The sequence below is a fragment of the Camelus ferus genome, chromosome 11, assembly GCF_009834535.1.
Source record: "Camelus ferus isolate YT-003-E chromosome 11, BCGSAC_Cfer_1.0, whole genome shotgun sequence".
In the NCBI taxonomy this organism is placed as follows: domain Eukaryota; kingdom Metazoa; phylum Chordata; class Mammalia; order Artiodactyla; family Camelidae; genus Camelus; species Camelus ferus.
The window spans coordinates 8,136,979-8,152,161 of NC_045706.1; the positions used below are offsets into that span (position 1 = coordinate 8,136,979).

Genomic DNA, 15,183 nt, shown 5'->3' on the forward strand with positions numbered 1-15,183 from the left:
GTCAGCTGTAATATCGAGCAGGCATCAACAGTGCTATTCATGAATTTAGAAAAATTAATAAATCCTGGGTTGAATGCAAGAAAAGGCTCAAATACAGGTGAAGCATACTCACTTGGGCTTTGTTTCTGCATCTGTCACTTGGCGAATGAAGATACCATCTTCGGGATGTTCCGTGTCATCCATTTCATACATATATGATGATGCTATTGCAAGTGTAGTCCCATCATTACTGAAGGCAAGGGATGCAATGCTGGTGGGGTACCGATGGAACTGGCACAGTCGCTTTTTGTTAAATGGATCCCAAATATTTACAAATCCGTCAGAACCACCTGCAAGTAATTACAAAGGAGTCAAAATGGTTCTTTAAAGCAGATACAGAAGCAACCATTATCGTAACAGTTGATTTCAAAGGTCACAAAAGTTTCACTTTCCCCAAGAAGTACTACATCAGATTTTCTTCCCTTAAATATCATAAAAAGCAAGCACAATTTTTTTAAAACTCTGTCCAAGTATAAATGTGCAGTGTTCAACTGATAGCAAAATGATGTTATCTTAACAAGCAGATGTAAGTTAGCATGCCATACTTTACCTGTGGCAAAGGTATTGTGGATGTTATGAAAAGAAATGGCATTGACTGGGTAAATCTGCTCAATATTATTTTCTTTTAGTCTGTGACACTTGAAGGCATACTTCTTCTTCTGTACCTCAGGGCTTGGGTCCAAGTACTCAACAGCCACTCGGCCTTCAATAGAGCTTAGTACATAACCCTACCAAAGGGGAATCAGAGGACAAAAATGGTAATTCCAGCTTCCAAAACAAGGCATGAATTCCTAAATTCAACCCACACTAAAGAAAAATGACTATTTTTGAAATGAAAAGAGAATACAACTAGATTTTAACCAAGTGTTTAAGCTGTGCTAATACAGGTAAGATCATTCCAAAAGTTTAAGAACACTTATACCTATTTAAAATAAAAATAAAAATAAGGCTAACATCACTTGTTTTCTTCATTCTACCAGTACCCTGCACACTGCAATCAAAAAATGTCTAGTTATTTTGTCAAACCTCAACAAGAATTTTAAAATGTTTCAGTATCGTTTATTTGTTGTCCTGTCCAAAGGCGGAGTCAAATTCGTTTCATCAGTTGGAACATATTATTCTTTGTTCTATGCCTCCTCACCTCTAGCAACCCTAAGAATTGTGCCTCCTTCAGTGGGGGTGTATCAACAACTCAAATCAACTGGAAAACCAGCTGTCTATCTCAGTCATCCTGCCTCCTGCATTTAACTACAGCAAGTTGAGTTTGCACACAAACAACACAGATTATCAGCAATGTTCAAAAGTGGTTTATAATTTCAAACCTTTCCTCATCTTTCCTTGAAATAACATGTCAAACAAAGTAAGAGATGGTAAATATAAAAATCTATGTTTTCTTTTTTTTTTTAATTCTTCAAGGTACAGAAAAAGCTTTATTCCTGAAAAACTATTTATGGAGGGAAAAAACATCAGTATGTTACTTTTAGTTAAACTTCCATTATAAACTGGAGATAAACTCTGACAGAAAACTTTAGATCTAAGATGTAATAATATTCATAAATGCAAGCATATTTTAATCAGAAACTTAAATCTCTAAAGTTTCCCATAACTGTGATTCCTTATCTTCCATGGAAACTTACAGTATCCTGAGAAAAAGAGCTGTGATCACCATGTGAGGTACTAGCCTTTTGAGATAAAGGGCTGAGAATAACTGACATAACTGCTTCAAGCTGCACAAGCCCTGAAGGGCAGCCGTAAGATTCCAAAGAGATCTGATGTCTTTAATGACTTCTCCTCATGTAAGATTCCTATAGCAGCTGACCCCGCCACCAACTCCCCTTCGAACTTTAAGGATTTGGCGGGGGAAAGGGGCACACTAATAAACTGTCATCTCATTTAGGAATGATGATGGAAGACTGACCCACTCCGTTCATCAAGAGGTAGTCATTATATGAGGGACAATGCCTCTGTAACACCAGCAGCATTCTTTAAAAAAAAAAATCTAAGTTCTACTATCACACTGGCTAAAGAACTCTATTAGCATTAGGGTTAACAAAGAGGGGGATAAAGGGAATTGCAAATTCCGTAATCCTAAATTGTCAGATGTAAATTTGAATTCATTGGTTTATAAATTAAAATACCTGCAAAACTCTCTTTGATTACTGCATACCTGTCACGTATCCTGGACTAGGATCACTAAGGAATCAGAAAACCTCTATTCAAACCACTGGCAGATTACTTAACCCCTCTGCACATCAAAGCCTTCTGTAAAATTGAGTTAACATACTACCTTTTAACACAAGGCTGTCGAAAATACACCTAACAGCAGATTCTAAATCACTGCTCAAAAAAGGACAGAAAGCTTTAAAAGGCAGTAACTAAATCACTATTACACAGTAAGATCATATTATTTTCAAATTCCAAAAGTGTTGGTGGGGGGTCAGTACCTGCTTGTTTGGAAATGCTCGGATGCAGCGCGTCTGGTACTTCAGGCTGGACTCCCGGCGCTGCTGCACGTAGCCCATGTTCCGTAAGTCCCACACCAACACCCTACGGCCTGCAGTGCCCACAATCAGCCGGTCTCCAGACACTGAGAGGGTATACACCTTTCAAGAAAGACCAAAACTTGCTAAAAATCATCTACTTGCCTAAAAATGGCATTTGGCCCCAAAATAAAGTCCATCAATCATGAAACCATAAAAAAGTTACTTAATCAGGTTCAAAGACAGTTAAATACAGTTATACAAACCAAGTAACCAGCAAAAAACAATAAACCCAATATATTCTTAACACTTAACCATGTATCACATTAATGTACGTTCGAATTAATTCTCTCAAAACATCTTTGAAGACAATTCTGTTACTAAAACAAATTATTAAATAATTTTTACAGCCCTCTTATTCATTTAGTGACAACATAAAAGTGTAAAAAAAAACACACTCAAAAAGGAAACAATAAAGGCATAAAAACAACTCAAGACATCTTTCAATGGGCTTCTGGCTTTTCATAAAACAATCATTTTCAAAGTTATTTTTCTATGACCACCTTTTGGAATGAGATTTCATGTTCTAACTCTAAAAAGCTTGACTTTCCCAGCTGTCACGCTGAATAAACAGGCCTTTCCAGGAAGAATGGGAGAGACAGCTCTCATTAATTAGCTGCTTAGGTGCTTTTGGTGGCATACGAACTCAAAATTAAAAGACAAGGATAGTGGTCTGGCATATGACAAAGCAAATTATTGTGCCCTGACGTCATACTAAACACTCAAGACATAGCGATCTTAAGGGAAAATTTAAAAAACATTTTATCCCCTAAAAGCATCTATTTTTTTTCTCATAATTCTTCTTCTTCAATATTAAAACAACTTCCACAAAAAATTCCTTTACAATAAATCACAAAATTTCCTGCAAGCAAGCATTTAAAGTGACTTATTTTCAAACAGTATTTGGGGACTGAATACAGTAGCAAATTCATGAAAATGGCGGCAAAATGTATTTTCCTGATCACGTTAAATCATTTTTTTATAACTAGACTTCAAGTATATAATTGCACTCTGATCATTACTTTCAATTAATAAGCAACTCTAATTTAATCTAATTTAATATTTTAAAACCTGAAGAATCACTATAAAAAATGAAGAAGCCCCATGATATGTAAGACACCTCTTTAACATTCAGTAATTAAACCATATGGTTAATAATCACTAATATGTTAACTCCATACTACCAGCCAAAAATAAAAAATTAGGTTTAACAATGTAACGATCTGATAGCCTCTTCAATCTGGCCTTAAAGTTCAACAACTAATCTGACCAACAGAAAAACAAGGAATTTAAAAGATTCAAAATAGTAGGTTTAATGTAAGAGTATTTAAATAAGAAAAATATTAAGATTTACCACATTTTAGTCAGAAAACATGATGTTGGCAGAAAAACAGAAATTAACCTAAGATATATGAAACACCGAATTTAAAAAACACAGAATCCAGAAAGAGATCAATTTATAACAGTACAATCAAAATGGGAATTTTTTCTTAAATCTTTACTATACAGGTGACACACAAGCTTCTAACAGTGCTTTCTATCCCCATGGATCGTAAATCAAGTAAAAACACTGTCATGCTACTGACTAGGTATATACATTTATCAAAGACAGTATTAAAAAAAGTGACATAATGAACCTTGCTGAACCAATAAGCAGCTTGATTCAGTGTGGCTGTCCATTACATGATATTCTGTCAGCAATTTATCACAGCTCTTAACATGTTACATACAACCATAAATCAAAACTAGAAACAATGCAATTATTTTATTCTGAACAAAGGTCTTGCCAGGAGTAGATTCGACTGTGATGTGACAAAAATAATGGCTCTTTGGATGCACTACAGTATATAATGATGGCTAACAGGAACTGAATAGTGTATTTACACTGAGGAAATAGACTCAAGTGAGGAATACTTTTAAACTGCTAAAACAATCAATCTTTAAAATTAACTACCACCTGATAAAGTCTGATGAGGATACAGCCAAGAATGCTCAATTACACTTTCACTGTACAGATCAAAAGGTTAGAATAATACACAAAGTTTCAGCTTTAAGAAGCCTCGTTCACTTGAGCCTTCAAACTACGTGTCAGTTTTTAAAATAAATAAATGGTAAAAGTCAGAGAACACAGGACACCTTTTTTCACTAAATTTCAAATGATAACCCTTTCCACCCTCTTAACAGTCAACTCAAAAGAAACCTCAGGTCATAAGAGAAAATGAGTGATGCTCTATCCCACTTCCTGGCTCAGGCACGTCAAACCCAATTTAAGGCAATTGAACAGTCTTTGCTAAACGACTTCTCTGAGAAGTTGTTTCTAGGTTCTGGGATTTAAAGCATTAACAATACACGTAAGTGGGTTTATTTAAATTAGTGCTATCCAGTACAAATGTGACAGCTGACAGAAAAAAGTTGACCAAAATACCAAAACTAATTGTCCTTCACATCAAAATACTTCTAATTTAGTTGAGTTTGAAATAGACTCATCAACTCTCAACCTTTAAATTCAACATCACATTCAAACATTTATTATGTCAAATCACCCCAAGGACCATAATTCCTGTTATGAATATAAAGAGCCTACCTTTTCAGGCTGAGAGAAGGTCCCAGCATTACAAGGGGTTCTGGGATCCCACAATTTAACTGTCTGATCCCAACTCCCAGTAACCATCACATTCACTTCTGGACAATATTCAACACATCTGATAGGGGCATCATGGGTTCCAACAAGATTTTCTGTAGGGAAAAAACAAACCAACAAACAACGTCTAGCTTTACTAAACAAAGATTCCTCAAGTGAACAACAGAAGGAAACATTCATTCTACTGTAATGAATCTGTTTCCACCAACTCGATAGAAATATCTACACAAAGAAAATTTCTCCATGACTACAAAAAGTCATCCATTCATTTCTATTCACCTTACAGGGCATAGTTTGATTCACTGGCATGGTACATACCAAAGGCTGACTTGAATTTCAGACTACAGTAGGTGGCATATCTGTTATTTTCCTCACTTAATTCTAGATTCCTTCAAATCAGGAATCCTGTTTATCTCTATAGTTCTGACTGTATCTACTGCATGTCCTGATACATGGTAAGTACTCAAGAAATACCTGTTGAATGAAAAAAATGAGTGGAGAACTCTGGTCATATGGATCTGGATAAAACTTATTGCATTAGGCTGAGGTTACCACTTATTTAAATGGTAACAGGATTATTTGAGAGCTGCAGATGAGGAAGGTAGGGAGTTTTATGATTAATTCCCTTGGTTTTCAGAAGGGTGGGTCAAATTTCCAATACACAATTTCTCTCCTTTCAATTTCAACTCTCCACATTATCTCATTCATTTATTCAATTAATATCTACCGATGTCTACTGACGTCCCAGAATTTATACTACTTGCTAAGGATACCACAAAGAGCAATATGGGGTCCTGACCCTCAAATAGGAAAACTACCTGTTTAAAAATGTACTTAAGAAAAAAAAAGCATCTCATAAAGTTCAGCAATGGACCTTCTGAGAATAAACAGCTAACCCCCTTACTTATGGTCTCCAGCATCAAAAGTCTTTGTTGGCTTTACAGTGTTTTTTTTTCTCCCAAGTTTTTAAACAAATACGACCTAAACCTGGAAGCTAACTTACTATGTAGAATAAGCTATGCGCAAACACAATCAAACATCTGCAGTTATAAGTTACAAGACAAAATGGCTTTCATGCAAAAGCCTCTTCTGCCTCAGTTCTTTTTTCCCTTGACGAGCTACTGTGTCTATCTATCCAACCTCCCACCGTCCAACTCATCCTCATTTAGTCATATTTCTGTGCCTTGTCATGTCTTTCAAGTACATCTCTATCTAATGTGTGCATATAACAAACAAAACAGAACAAAAAACTCCACTAGAGAGCTCTGTGTATTTGGGTTCCACTCCAATCTCTGCTCTGCTCCAAAGTCACCATAAAAATTTGGGTAAGTCATTTCATATCTCTAAGAAATTAACTAATAGAAAATGTGTCATCTTGTTATTCATCTAATAAATGCAACTGAAAGTATACTCTATGCTAATCAATTATACAAGCAGGGTTAACACGGTACCCAGAAGGATAGGCTATTTTATAATGTTATATTTTTAAAAACCTGTTTTTCTTCAGTCTAAACTAAATTTCCTTCTGAAAAGAGAACTCTGAAACATCAGCACTCTCCTGGAAATCCTACTGAAAGGCACACCACTGCAGGATCCAGTCCACTTTTGAGGACAAGGGAAAGGGCAAATACTTAAGTGCTACTCCTTTGCATGGAGATCACAATGAGTTTTACTGACAAAATGCACGCATATTTTGTGATCTTAACTTAATGGTATCATTTAAACAAAAAGTCCTGAATTCAAGCCACTTTTATATGTAAGCAACTGAGGAACCAAGCAATTCAGAAACTACTCTTCCTAAATAAACATTTATAAGTAAGCACTAGCTAAGAAAACAATAAACAGGTAAAAATGTGACTATGTTACCTTGATCAGTGTTCAAATCATGCATTTTCAACTGATGGTCTAATCCCCCACTCCAGGCATGCGTTGGATCCTACAAAATGAAGTTTCAAGTCATTTAAAACTTAGAGCTTTACAAAGTGTTTTAAAACTCCTGTTTCTAAAGCCAACTGTTCAGTTTATGCTTAGGGCTCAGCTATGCACTGTAAACAAACAAAAAACACAGAAAATAAAGCAAATAAGTGGCCAAGGAAACTACTATGTCAGCAAATAAGGAAGAACTGTTCACCACATTGGCTGTGAGTAAACAGGCATTCCCATTCACTAGCAAACCAACCTTTCTTTCAGTCAGGCAGCCAAATTTTACTGTCTTGTGAGTTTCAAATACATTACGTCCAGAAAGTTTGCAGGGTTATTCCATTAGAATCCAAGGGGAGACTGAATTTCCGACGTTTGCACGTCCCCAGAGTCAAAACACAAACAAAACAAAACCAAACCCAAAAAACAGTACCTGGGGCTCAAGGTAAGTGGTGGGGGTGGGGAGCTGTCCAAATATCTCCACCGACAAAACCCGCTGCCCAACGCTGGAAAAGGGACGCTACTAACAAGTGATATTGTAAAGTAAAAAGGGGGCGGCACGGAAACGGGAAACACCTACGTAGAAGGCGCAGTCCAGGACGGCGCCGGTGTGCTGGTACTTGAGCCGCATGGAGTTGGCCGGCACATCGTAGAGGCGCACGGACGTGTCCCACGAGGAGACCAACAGGAACTGGGAGGTGTTGGGGCTGAACTTCACCGAGGAGATGCCGTCCTCGGGTGGCTGGTTCAGCTTGAACTCGTTAGAACCGGTCATCTACGGAACAAGCGCCCAGTGAGAGTCCCCAAGGGTCCAGGGTCGGGGTGCGAGACTGGCAGATGGCCGGGTAGTGGGGGGACACGTGGACGAGGGACCTAGGAAAGGCCGGAGACACGGCCTCTGAGCCTGCGGAAAGCCGGCGCGCCCGCCACGGTCGGGCCTCACCACCCCCCCCCCCGGCCCCACCGCAGCCGCCGCTCCTCCTAAGTGCCCCAACCGGCCCGGCCCGCGCCGCCACACCCCCGACTCCAGCCTCCAGTCTGGCCTGCCGCATCCCTCCCTGCCGCGGGCTCCTGCACCCCGGCCTCTCCCCTGAGGCCTGGCGCCCCAGAGGCTCCTAAAATAAAGGAAAAGTAATAGAAGCGAAACCGGTTCCTGGCCGACGGCTCCGCCAGCTCCAGGCCCGGGGAAATCCCTAAAGAAGCCGCTTCTGCGCCCGGTCGCTTTTCCCGCTACCTTGGGTTTCCCTCAGAAGCAACTTCGCGGACGCTCACCGACGCTGGCCTCCGCCTAGTTTCCCTCGCCGCACTCGCGGGCCCGGCGAAGGGGGCGGAGAGGAAGCTCCAGCCTATGCCTGCTATTGGCTGATTTCAAACGCCAACGTCTCAGTCTAGGCAGCTGATTGGCCCGCCGGGAGGCCGTGCGTCGGTCAACCCAGGCAACCAGTTCCGGCTCAAAGGCTAACCGCCACTTTTCCGATCACGTGGCCTCGTTTCACCAGCCGGCTGAGGACCCACTCTGGTACTGGACGAGTAAAAACTACAACTCCCAAAGAGCACCGCGCCAGGGCTGCGATACGCCCTCTCCCTCCCGTGTGCAGCACGCTGGGAAATGTAGTCTCGCTGGAGCTGACGCCCTCTGCCTGTCATCTGAACAGTGGGCGGGAAAGATGCTCTCACCAACTCGACTCGGGGCCCCTCCCATCACAGTTAATCTCTCAGACACAAGAACCCATTTTGGTGAGTACTTTCATAGAGCTAAATTATTCTCTCTTTCACTGGACGTGCATATGCCCCTGAAGTTAACCAAAATTGGAGAGAAGGAAATATTTGCTCTAATCAATTGGCTATTCTGCCCTACTTTTTTCTCATTTTCCTGGAGTTTCCACCTATGAACTAGGCTCTCACGTTTCCCAATGTTGTAAGATCTACTGACCTCAGAGAAACTCGTTCTAATTTATGCTATGCTTTATCTCTTCATTCCAGGTTTCTGCAAACATTTATTGAGCACCTAGTGCGTGCTAGGCCTGGTGAGAGGCTGGGAAGATGCATTAATCAGACTAGTTCTTGCACCTGAGGAACTCTTTGTCCAGAAGATTGGACAGACTGGGAAACAAATAATTACTTTGCAGTGTGTTAAAAGCTCAAAAGCTTCTTTTAGACATATGTTCAAGAGCGGGGTCCTAAAAATGACAGCCACAAGCTTCTCCCCTTCTACCTCAACCCCACCCCAACAACTCCCTAGACTTGGCAGGTTCAGTTTACTCTACTTTCTGTTACTAGAATCCTCCATAAATAGATTCAAGAAGGTTGCTTCCATAATGAGAAATAATTTAATCTTCATGAAAGAAAAGCAATACTTAATTGATAACTAGAATGTTGTGACTCACTCTTGAGTATCAAAACTTCACTGAAAATTTTCAGTTTACCAGTGCTATAACCTCTTTTTCACTGCCTTTTGTGGAAAAAAAATCTTATTTTATTACGTGACTTTGTATGAAGTGAGAGGAAATTGTTGAGGTTAAAATGTTTAATTGTTAAGGTACACTGATAGAAAGTGTTGTTGGTCCTTATGCATTCATCTACACTGACTCACTTGCACTTCTTTTTATGAATCTTGACACAGTGAACACACAGCAACCACCCTTCTGCCCAGTATATTGATGCTATTCCTGCTAAAAGGACAGATTATTGCCCTCCCTCCTCACCAGTCCTCATACTTGGTTCTCTATCTTTTCTTTTTCAACAACTTAATGGCTAGGTTAAGAATTTTAAAGTGCAGTGCCTTGCTTCCATTCTAATTTTGGCTAAATAATTTTATCTCCAAATAATTTTATTTGGTTCCCTCCCCCAGTTGTTTATTTAATTCTACTAGTGTTTCGAGATTCTGAGCATGAATTATCCGCTAATAAAATCTAAGTGTATTTCATTATCCAGTGTGTGCATGATTCAGTCCCTCTGGGCATGCAGTTGCAGCCGGACTCAATTTGAGTTTTAAGAAACCTCAATCTTTTAAATCCAGTTTAGAGCCTAAAGGAGGCTGATGATTTTGCTGATTATTCAAATGAATTGACAGTCTTGAGATAGGAAATCTGGCCACAATGGAGTCTTGAACAACATTTTAAATTCAAATACAAAGTCGTGTGTGTGTGTGTGTGTGTGTATGAAAGTTACCTGTAAGAAAGAGCAATTCCTCAAAACTAATCACACTGTTGGATCACCTTTGATGGCTAATTCTTGGATTAGTAAAAATGTGAAATACCCACTATATGACAAACAAAAAAAGGGTCATCCCTAACATCTTAAGGGCAAAATCACTCTGCTATTAAGTGACTACAGGAAACCAGTTCCTATAAAAGACATAAGCCCAAAAGGATATAGTGACCCAATATTGTTAAAACCGTCATCTCTTTCAAAAAAAAAAAAAGTAATGTATTGAAATGCAGACAAAAATGATATGGATAAAATATTCCTATACAAGTAGTTCCTTGAAGGCAATTTCTGCATGGAATATTCAAATAGCAACTTGAGAGGAAAACAAAATGTTAAAGCAGGTCATCTGGAAAGAGAGAACTTCATTGAAATAAAATATGTGTACCAAATGAATCAGAAGAAAACAGATCCACTGTCACTTGTTTTCTCTGACTATCCCATATCTAGCATAGCTTAGCAAGTACTAGGGCTCAGTAAATACTGAATTGAACTAAACTGAAATGAAATAAACGCAGTTGTCCATGTAGTATTGGCACTGTGTTCTTGTATCATACTTCTAATGTCATCTTGAAATACGAAATTTAATGTGAGAAGAAAAAAAATATGACCTCAAAATGGACAAGACTCCGGCATTTTAGACTTAATACTGCGAGTCACATACGCGGTTTACAGATACCCTGCATATTTTCACAACATGCAGATAATTTCCGTGCCTCTCGGCCCAAAAAGAGAGGTCTATCATGCAAATGTTTTTCTTCTAGCAGAGGAAATCGGGCTCTCAGCGCTGCTGACTCCCGCACCTTTGCACCAACTAAGGGGCAGTCCGGTGCCGGGGGCAGGAGGACCCGGGAGCTCGCCCCACGTGACACCGAACCGCCCGGCTCCTCTAAATGCAGGCTATCTTTTCCGACGTTTTACAAGAAACAGGTGTCTGCGATCTAATACTGCGAGACTCTGCGATTTGCATGGCACTCGCGCGCGTCTATTCTCTGGGTGCCGCCCCCTCCCAGCCAGGGTTGCAGCCGCAGGTGTTGGGGTGCGGAAGTCCTTGAGCGCGCAGACTGCGCACCAAAGTTCCATTCAGTGCCAGGGGCCACGTGCTTGCCCGCGATCCGGCCACTTAGCGACTCAAATGCAAACAATAAACAACAAAACTGTGGGGAGGAGCCTATGTCTCCCGCGCTTCCTTTGCCTAGTCTCTGGCCTCATCCCTCCTCAGCCGAAGTGCCGCCTTTCCGCCCCCAGTTCCCAGGCAGCGCGGGGCGCCCAACTGTGCCACAGGCTCGACAACTGTGACCGGCTGCCTACCTGTCGCGCCAGGCCGAGGGACTAGCAAAGCGGGCTCTATACCTGGTCCAGGCTGCGCCTTTCCACCTCCCCTGCGCCCTCCGAGAGGAGGCTCATTTCACAGGTTAAACCACGTCTCTCGGCGCCCTGCTGCGGCCAAGCCCAAGGCTCTCCCAGTGCTGGAAAGAAGATCGTTCAGGGAGGCAACCAATTTAGCAGTGAGGCCTGCTACCCATCAGTCTGTGCCTCTCGGTGCAGGCTCAGAAGCTGGATTACGGCCATGGTGCGCCTGAGCCCGCGCCGGGACTATGGGCACTAGCCAGTGGAAGGGGGTGCGGCTCCAGTACACGTGCCACCTAGGCAGGGCCCAGGTCCAGACCTTTAACCTCTGACCCCCGCCCCACCTTCCACGTGGAGCAAGACAGACCTCTTCTGACACACGCCTGCAAACCCTTCCACGAAAAATCGAGAAAACCTGAGCGTTAGCAGAACAACCAATTCCACCAAAGTTAGCAACGATGCTTAAATTTTTTATTTTTTTCTCTTTAAAAATATTTACAGATCTGAAATCTCCCACCCTCCTTTCACCCCTACCCGTCCTCGGGACAAAGGAAACGAAAAGGGGCGTTGAGATCATTGTTCGAAACAGCCAGGGACTGGCTTGGCCGGCCGTGTGTGCATGTGCTTATATACAGGTGTATATATGGGAAAGAGGAGTGTACCTGGCTTGGTGTTTTTCTGATTTCTTTTTCCCAACCACTCAGTATCGATCTGGCGGAAACTCCTTTTCCCACCACCACCCAAGAACATCCCCTCCAAAATGGTTTTCAAAACGTATTGGTTTGTTTTGGGTAGAGAGCAGATGATCTGGCTGGAGGAATGCCGATAAATATCGAAATAATCAAAAACAAAAAGTAGGGCAGAGGCCATAAATAAGAGATAATGAATACACATGGTGTATTTCGTAATATTTCTGGAAACACGCCGCCCCGCTCCGGAGGGGGTAAGCCAGCTGGCGCGGAGCTGGCGGGCGAGCGGCGCGGGGCCCGCGGGCGGCTCAGTAATCGAGCTTGTTGTAGAGATTGTAGAGAGGTAAGGCCGAGAGGTTGCTGCCCGGGTAGTAGAGAGGCGCGGGGAAGGCGAGCGAACGCGGCACCGGTACTCGCAGCAGAGAGCTGTCCCGGAACACCAGCGGCATTCCCACCAGAGTCTGCGCCGACGCGTGCGCCATGTTGGCCGCCTCCAGCTCGGCCGAGAGCTGCCGCTTCCACTTGTTGCGGCGATTCTGGAACCAAGTCTTGACCTGGGTTTCGGTGAGCTGCAGGCTGGAGGCAAGGCAGGCGCGCTCCGAGCTGCTCAGGTAGCGCTTCATGTCGAAGGTGGACTCGAGCTGGTACACCTGGCTGCGCGAGAAGACCGTGCGCGTCTTCTTCTTGGCCGCGCCCGCCTGCCGCTCGGCGCCGCCGTCCCGCGGCCGCTCTGGCCCCGGCGAAGGCGAGCCCGGGGGCAAGAGCCTCTCTTTCTCTTCCTTAAAGTCCGGGTGCGAAGAAGAAAGGAAAGGCGTGCGCTCCGAGCTCGCTGGCCCCGCGCCTCCGCTGCCCTTGGGGGTACCTGGGGAGTGAGAACAGGAAGGCCATGGAGTTGGGGAGCCTCAGAGACCCTCAGCTCTCGCAGGGACCAGGGGGTTGGCAGGCGCCAGCAGCCTTGATCCCATCTTCCTTGGTCCCAACCCCTTCCTCTTCTCCCTCTGGTTTAAACCCAAAGCCCAGCATCCGGTCTTTGAACAGCAACAGGAGAGGGACCCAGTTACTTTGAGTCTAAGGTCTCTGCTCTCAGCTTCGGGAAAGGACATGTGGTAACAGGGGGAGGAGGTTTGGAGGGGGAACATTAGCATGATTTTAAAACGTGATTTTGCCTTGTAATAACAGAGCTGGAAGAGTTCCCCAAGCTTTATAGGGTGGCATCATTTCACAGGCCGTTTGTTCGGAAAAACACGCTAAGGACTAACGCGGGGCTCCCCTTGGTCAGATGTTGTAAAGAGGAACCATCTCTGAAAGGCACCATTGTCAATCATCTTGGAGTGCTAAATCATTCCGAGGAGGAGAGAGAGGGAGAGGTCGAGAGACGGAGCGAGAGAGCGAGAGAAGGAAAAGACGCTGAAAGAGAATGCGGTAGAGACAGCTCAGATCCGACTTCTAGACCTCGTGTGCATAAAGTATCAGATGTGTATAGGGATACTGAGGGCAGAGCCATGTGTGCGGCCGGCCCTGTGCCCAACCCACTGTACACTCTCCCTCCAACCCAACCTCCCCAACCCGCGCCGCGCGACATCTGTGTTCCCGGTTTCTTCCCGAGCGCCCACCGGGCGGGAGAGTCAGCACAGAGCGCGTCACCTCGCCTCGGCCCCGGACCGCGCGCGGCCGCGACTCTGGCCAGAGGGGGTCTGACACGAGAGCCCAGGCACAGCTTCCCTCCCCTAGAGCTTGCTCGCGGCCAACCCGGCGGCGTGAGATCCTTACCCAGGCAAGGAAAGGGGATGGGGGGATGGTGCTTGGGGCCCGGCTCCTTGGGGCCATGCAGGTCTGGGCAGAAGCAGGCGGGTGCCTTCCAGCCGTCGTCCGGCTCCTCCTCCTCCGAGGACACGGACAGGCTACGCTTCCTGGCCGGCCAGCCGGCGGGCTCCCGTGGCGCCTCAGAGGGGCCCCCGCCCAGGATGGACTGAATGGTGAAGCTGGAGACGCCGCTGGCCGCCGGACACCCCTTGCCCGCATCTTCCTTGCTGCCCATCCTGGGTTCATAAGAAATCGGAGGAAACCAAGAACTCCCTTTAGAGACGATCTGGGTGTAAGGTGGTGCAGGCAGGCAGGCAGGCGGGGGGGGGGGGGGGGGGGGGGGAGCCAGGGGGAGGGGGCGGCGAAGCTGGTGAGGCGTCCCCTCCGTGAGGGGACACGCGGGCACGGGACGACTGCGCCGGGGTCCCTGCGCAGCCGATTCTGGGTGCGCCCGCCTAGCCCCGGCGCGAATGCCCTTTCCTTGCCCGCCAGCTCGCCGGGTCTCCCGCGGCGCGGAGGTGGCGCGGCCTTATTTGCATAGAGGTTACCCGGACGCGGCCAATCGCAGCGCCGCCGAGCGGCCCCGGAAAATTTCAAAAAGCCCAAGCTCGGTACGCAGAGCCTGTACTCCCCGGAGCGCGCGAAGAGCCCGTAGGGCATCTACTGTGTCCAGCCAGGGATAGCGTGGACCGAAAGCAGCATAGCTCTTCCACACAGTTTCCTAGCCTCTGTGTTGACTCTGATCGCTGGGACCCCGGTCCTCTCGAGGAGCAGGGGCAGTTCTAGGCTCAGAACTGGAGTGGCCCGATGCCTCCCTTAGGCGACTGGTCCTCTCACCCTCTGAAGGGCTCACACAGGCTGCTCCACGACACTCCCTCAGCCTCTCACCTCTTCCAGCCTGGAAAGGCAAGCAGGGCTTGTACCCCTCAAACTGCTGCGCCTGGTGCGGGAGGCTGGGGAGGGGGCAGGGTGGGATTTTGGAGCGTGTGCCTCA

At 44.9% G+C, this 15,183-nt stretch overlaps 2 protein-coding genes across 11 annotated transcripts in view; both read right to left on the bottom strand.

The window, feature by feature from the left end:
* The window catches only part of BUB3 (BUB3 mitotic checkpoint protein), a 49,061-nt gene extending 40,559 nt beyond the window's left edge, over nt 1–8,502 (bottom strand). For 3 of the 8 annotated variants that reach the window (XM_032490709.1, XM_032490713.1, XM_032490714.1), the window contains exons 1-7: nt 8,375–8,502; nt 7,721–7,915; nt 7,087–7,156; nt 5,164–5,315; nt 2,484–2,642; nt 590–767; nt 113–329 (exon numbers count right to left, since the gene is read on the bottom strand). In XM_032490709.1, the coding sequence (XP_032346600.1) occupies nt 113–329; nt 590–767; nt 2,484–2,642; nt 5,164–5,315; nt 7,087–7,156; nt 7,721–7,915 (971 nt within the window). In that variant the 5' untranslated portion in view covers nt 8,375–8,502. Of the gene's footprint in view, nt 1–108; nt 330–589; nt 768–2,483; nt 2,643–5,163; nt 5,316–7,086; nt 7,157–7,720; nt 8,014–8,287; nt 8,312–8,374 lie in introns of those variants that run through there. The other 5 variants (XM_032490710.1, XM_032490712.1, XM_032490711.1 and 2 more) reach the window with 5 other exon arrangements.
* Nucleotides 8,503–12,167: 3,665 nt separating this feature from the next.
* Nucleotides 12,168–15,183, bottom strand: part of HMX2 (H6 family homeobox 2) — an 8,355-nt gene continuing 5,339 nt past the window's right edge. For 2 of the 3 annotated variants that reach the window (XM_032490717.1, XM_032490716.1), the window contains exons 2-3: nt 14,157–14,425; nt 12,168–13,248 (exon numbers count right to left, since the gene is read on the bottom strand). In XM_032490717.1, coding sequence (XP_032346608.1) covers nt 12,695–13,248; nt 14,157–14,424 — 822 coding nt within the window. In that variant the 5' untranslated portion in view covers nt 14,425 and the 3' untranslated portion in view covers nt 12,168–12,694. Of the gene's footprint in view, nt 13,249–14,156 lie in introns of all 3 variants that reach the window. The other variant, XM_032490718.1, reaches the window with a different exon arrangement.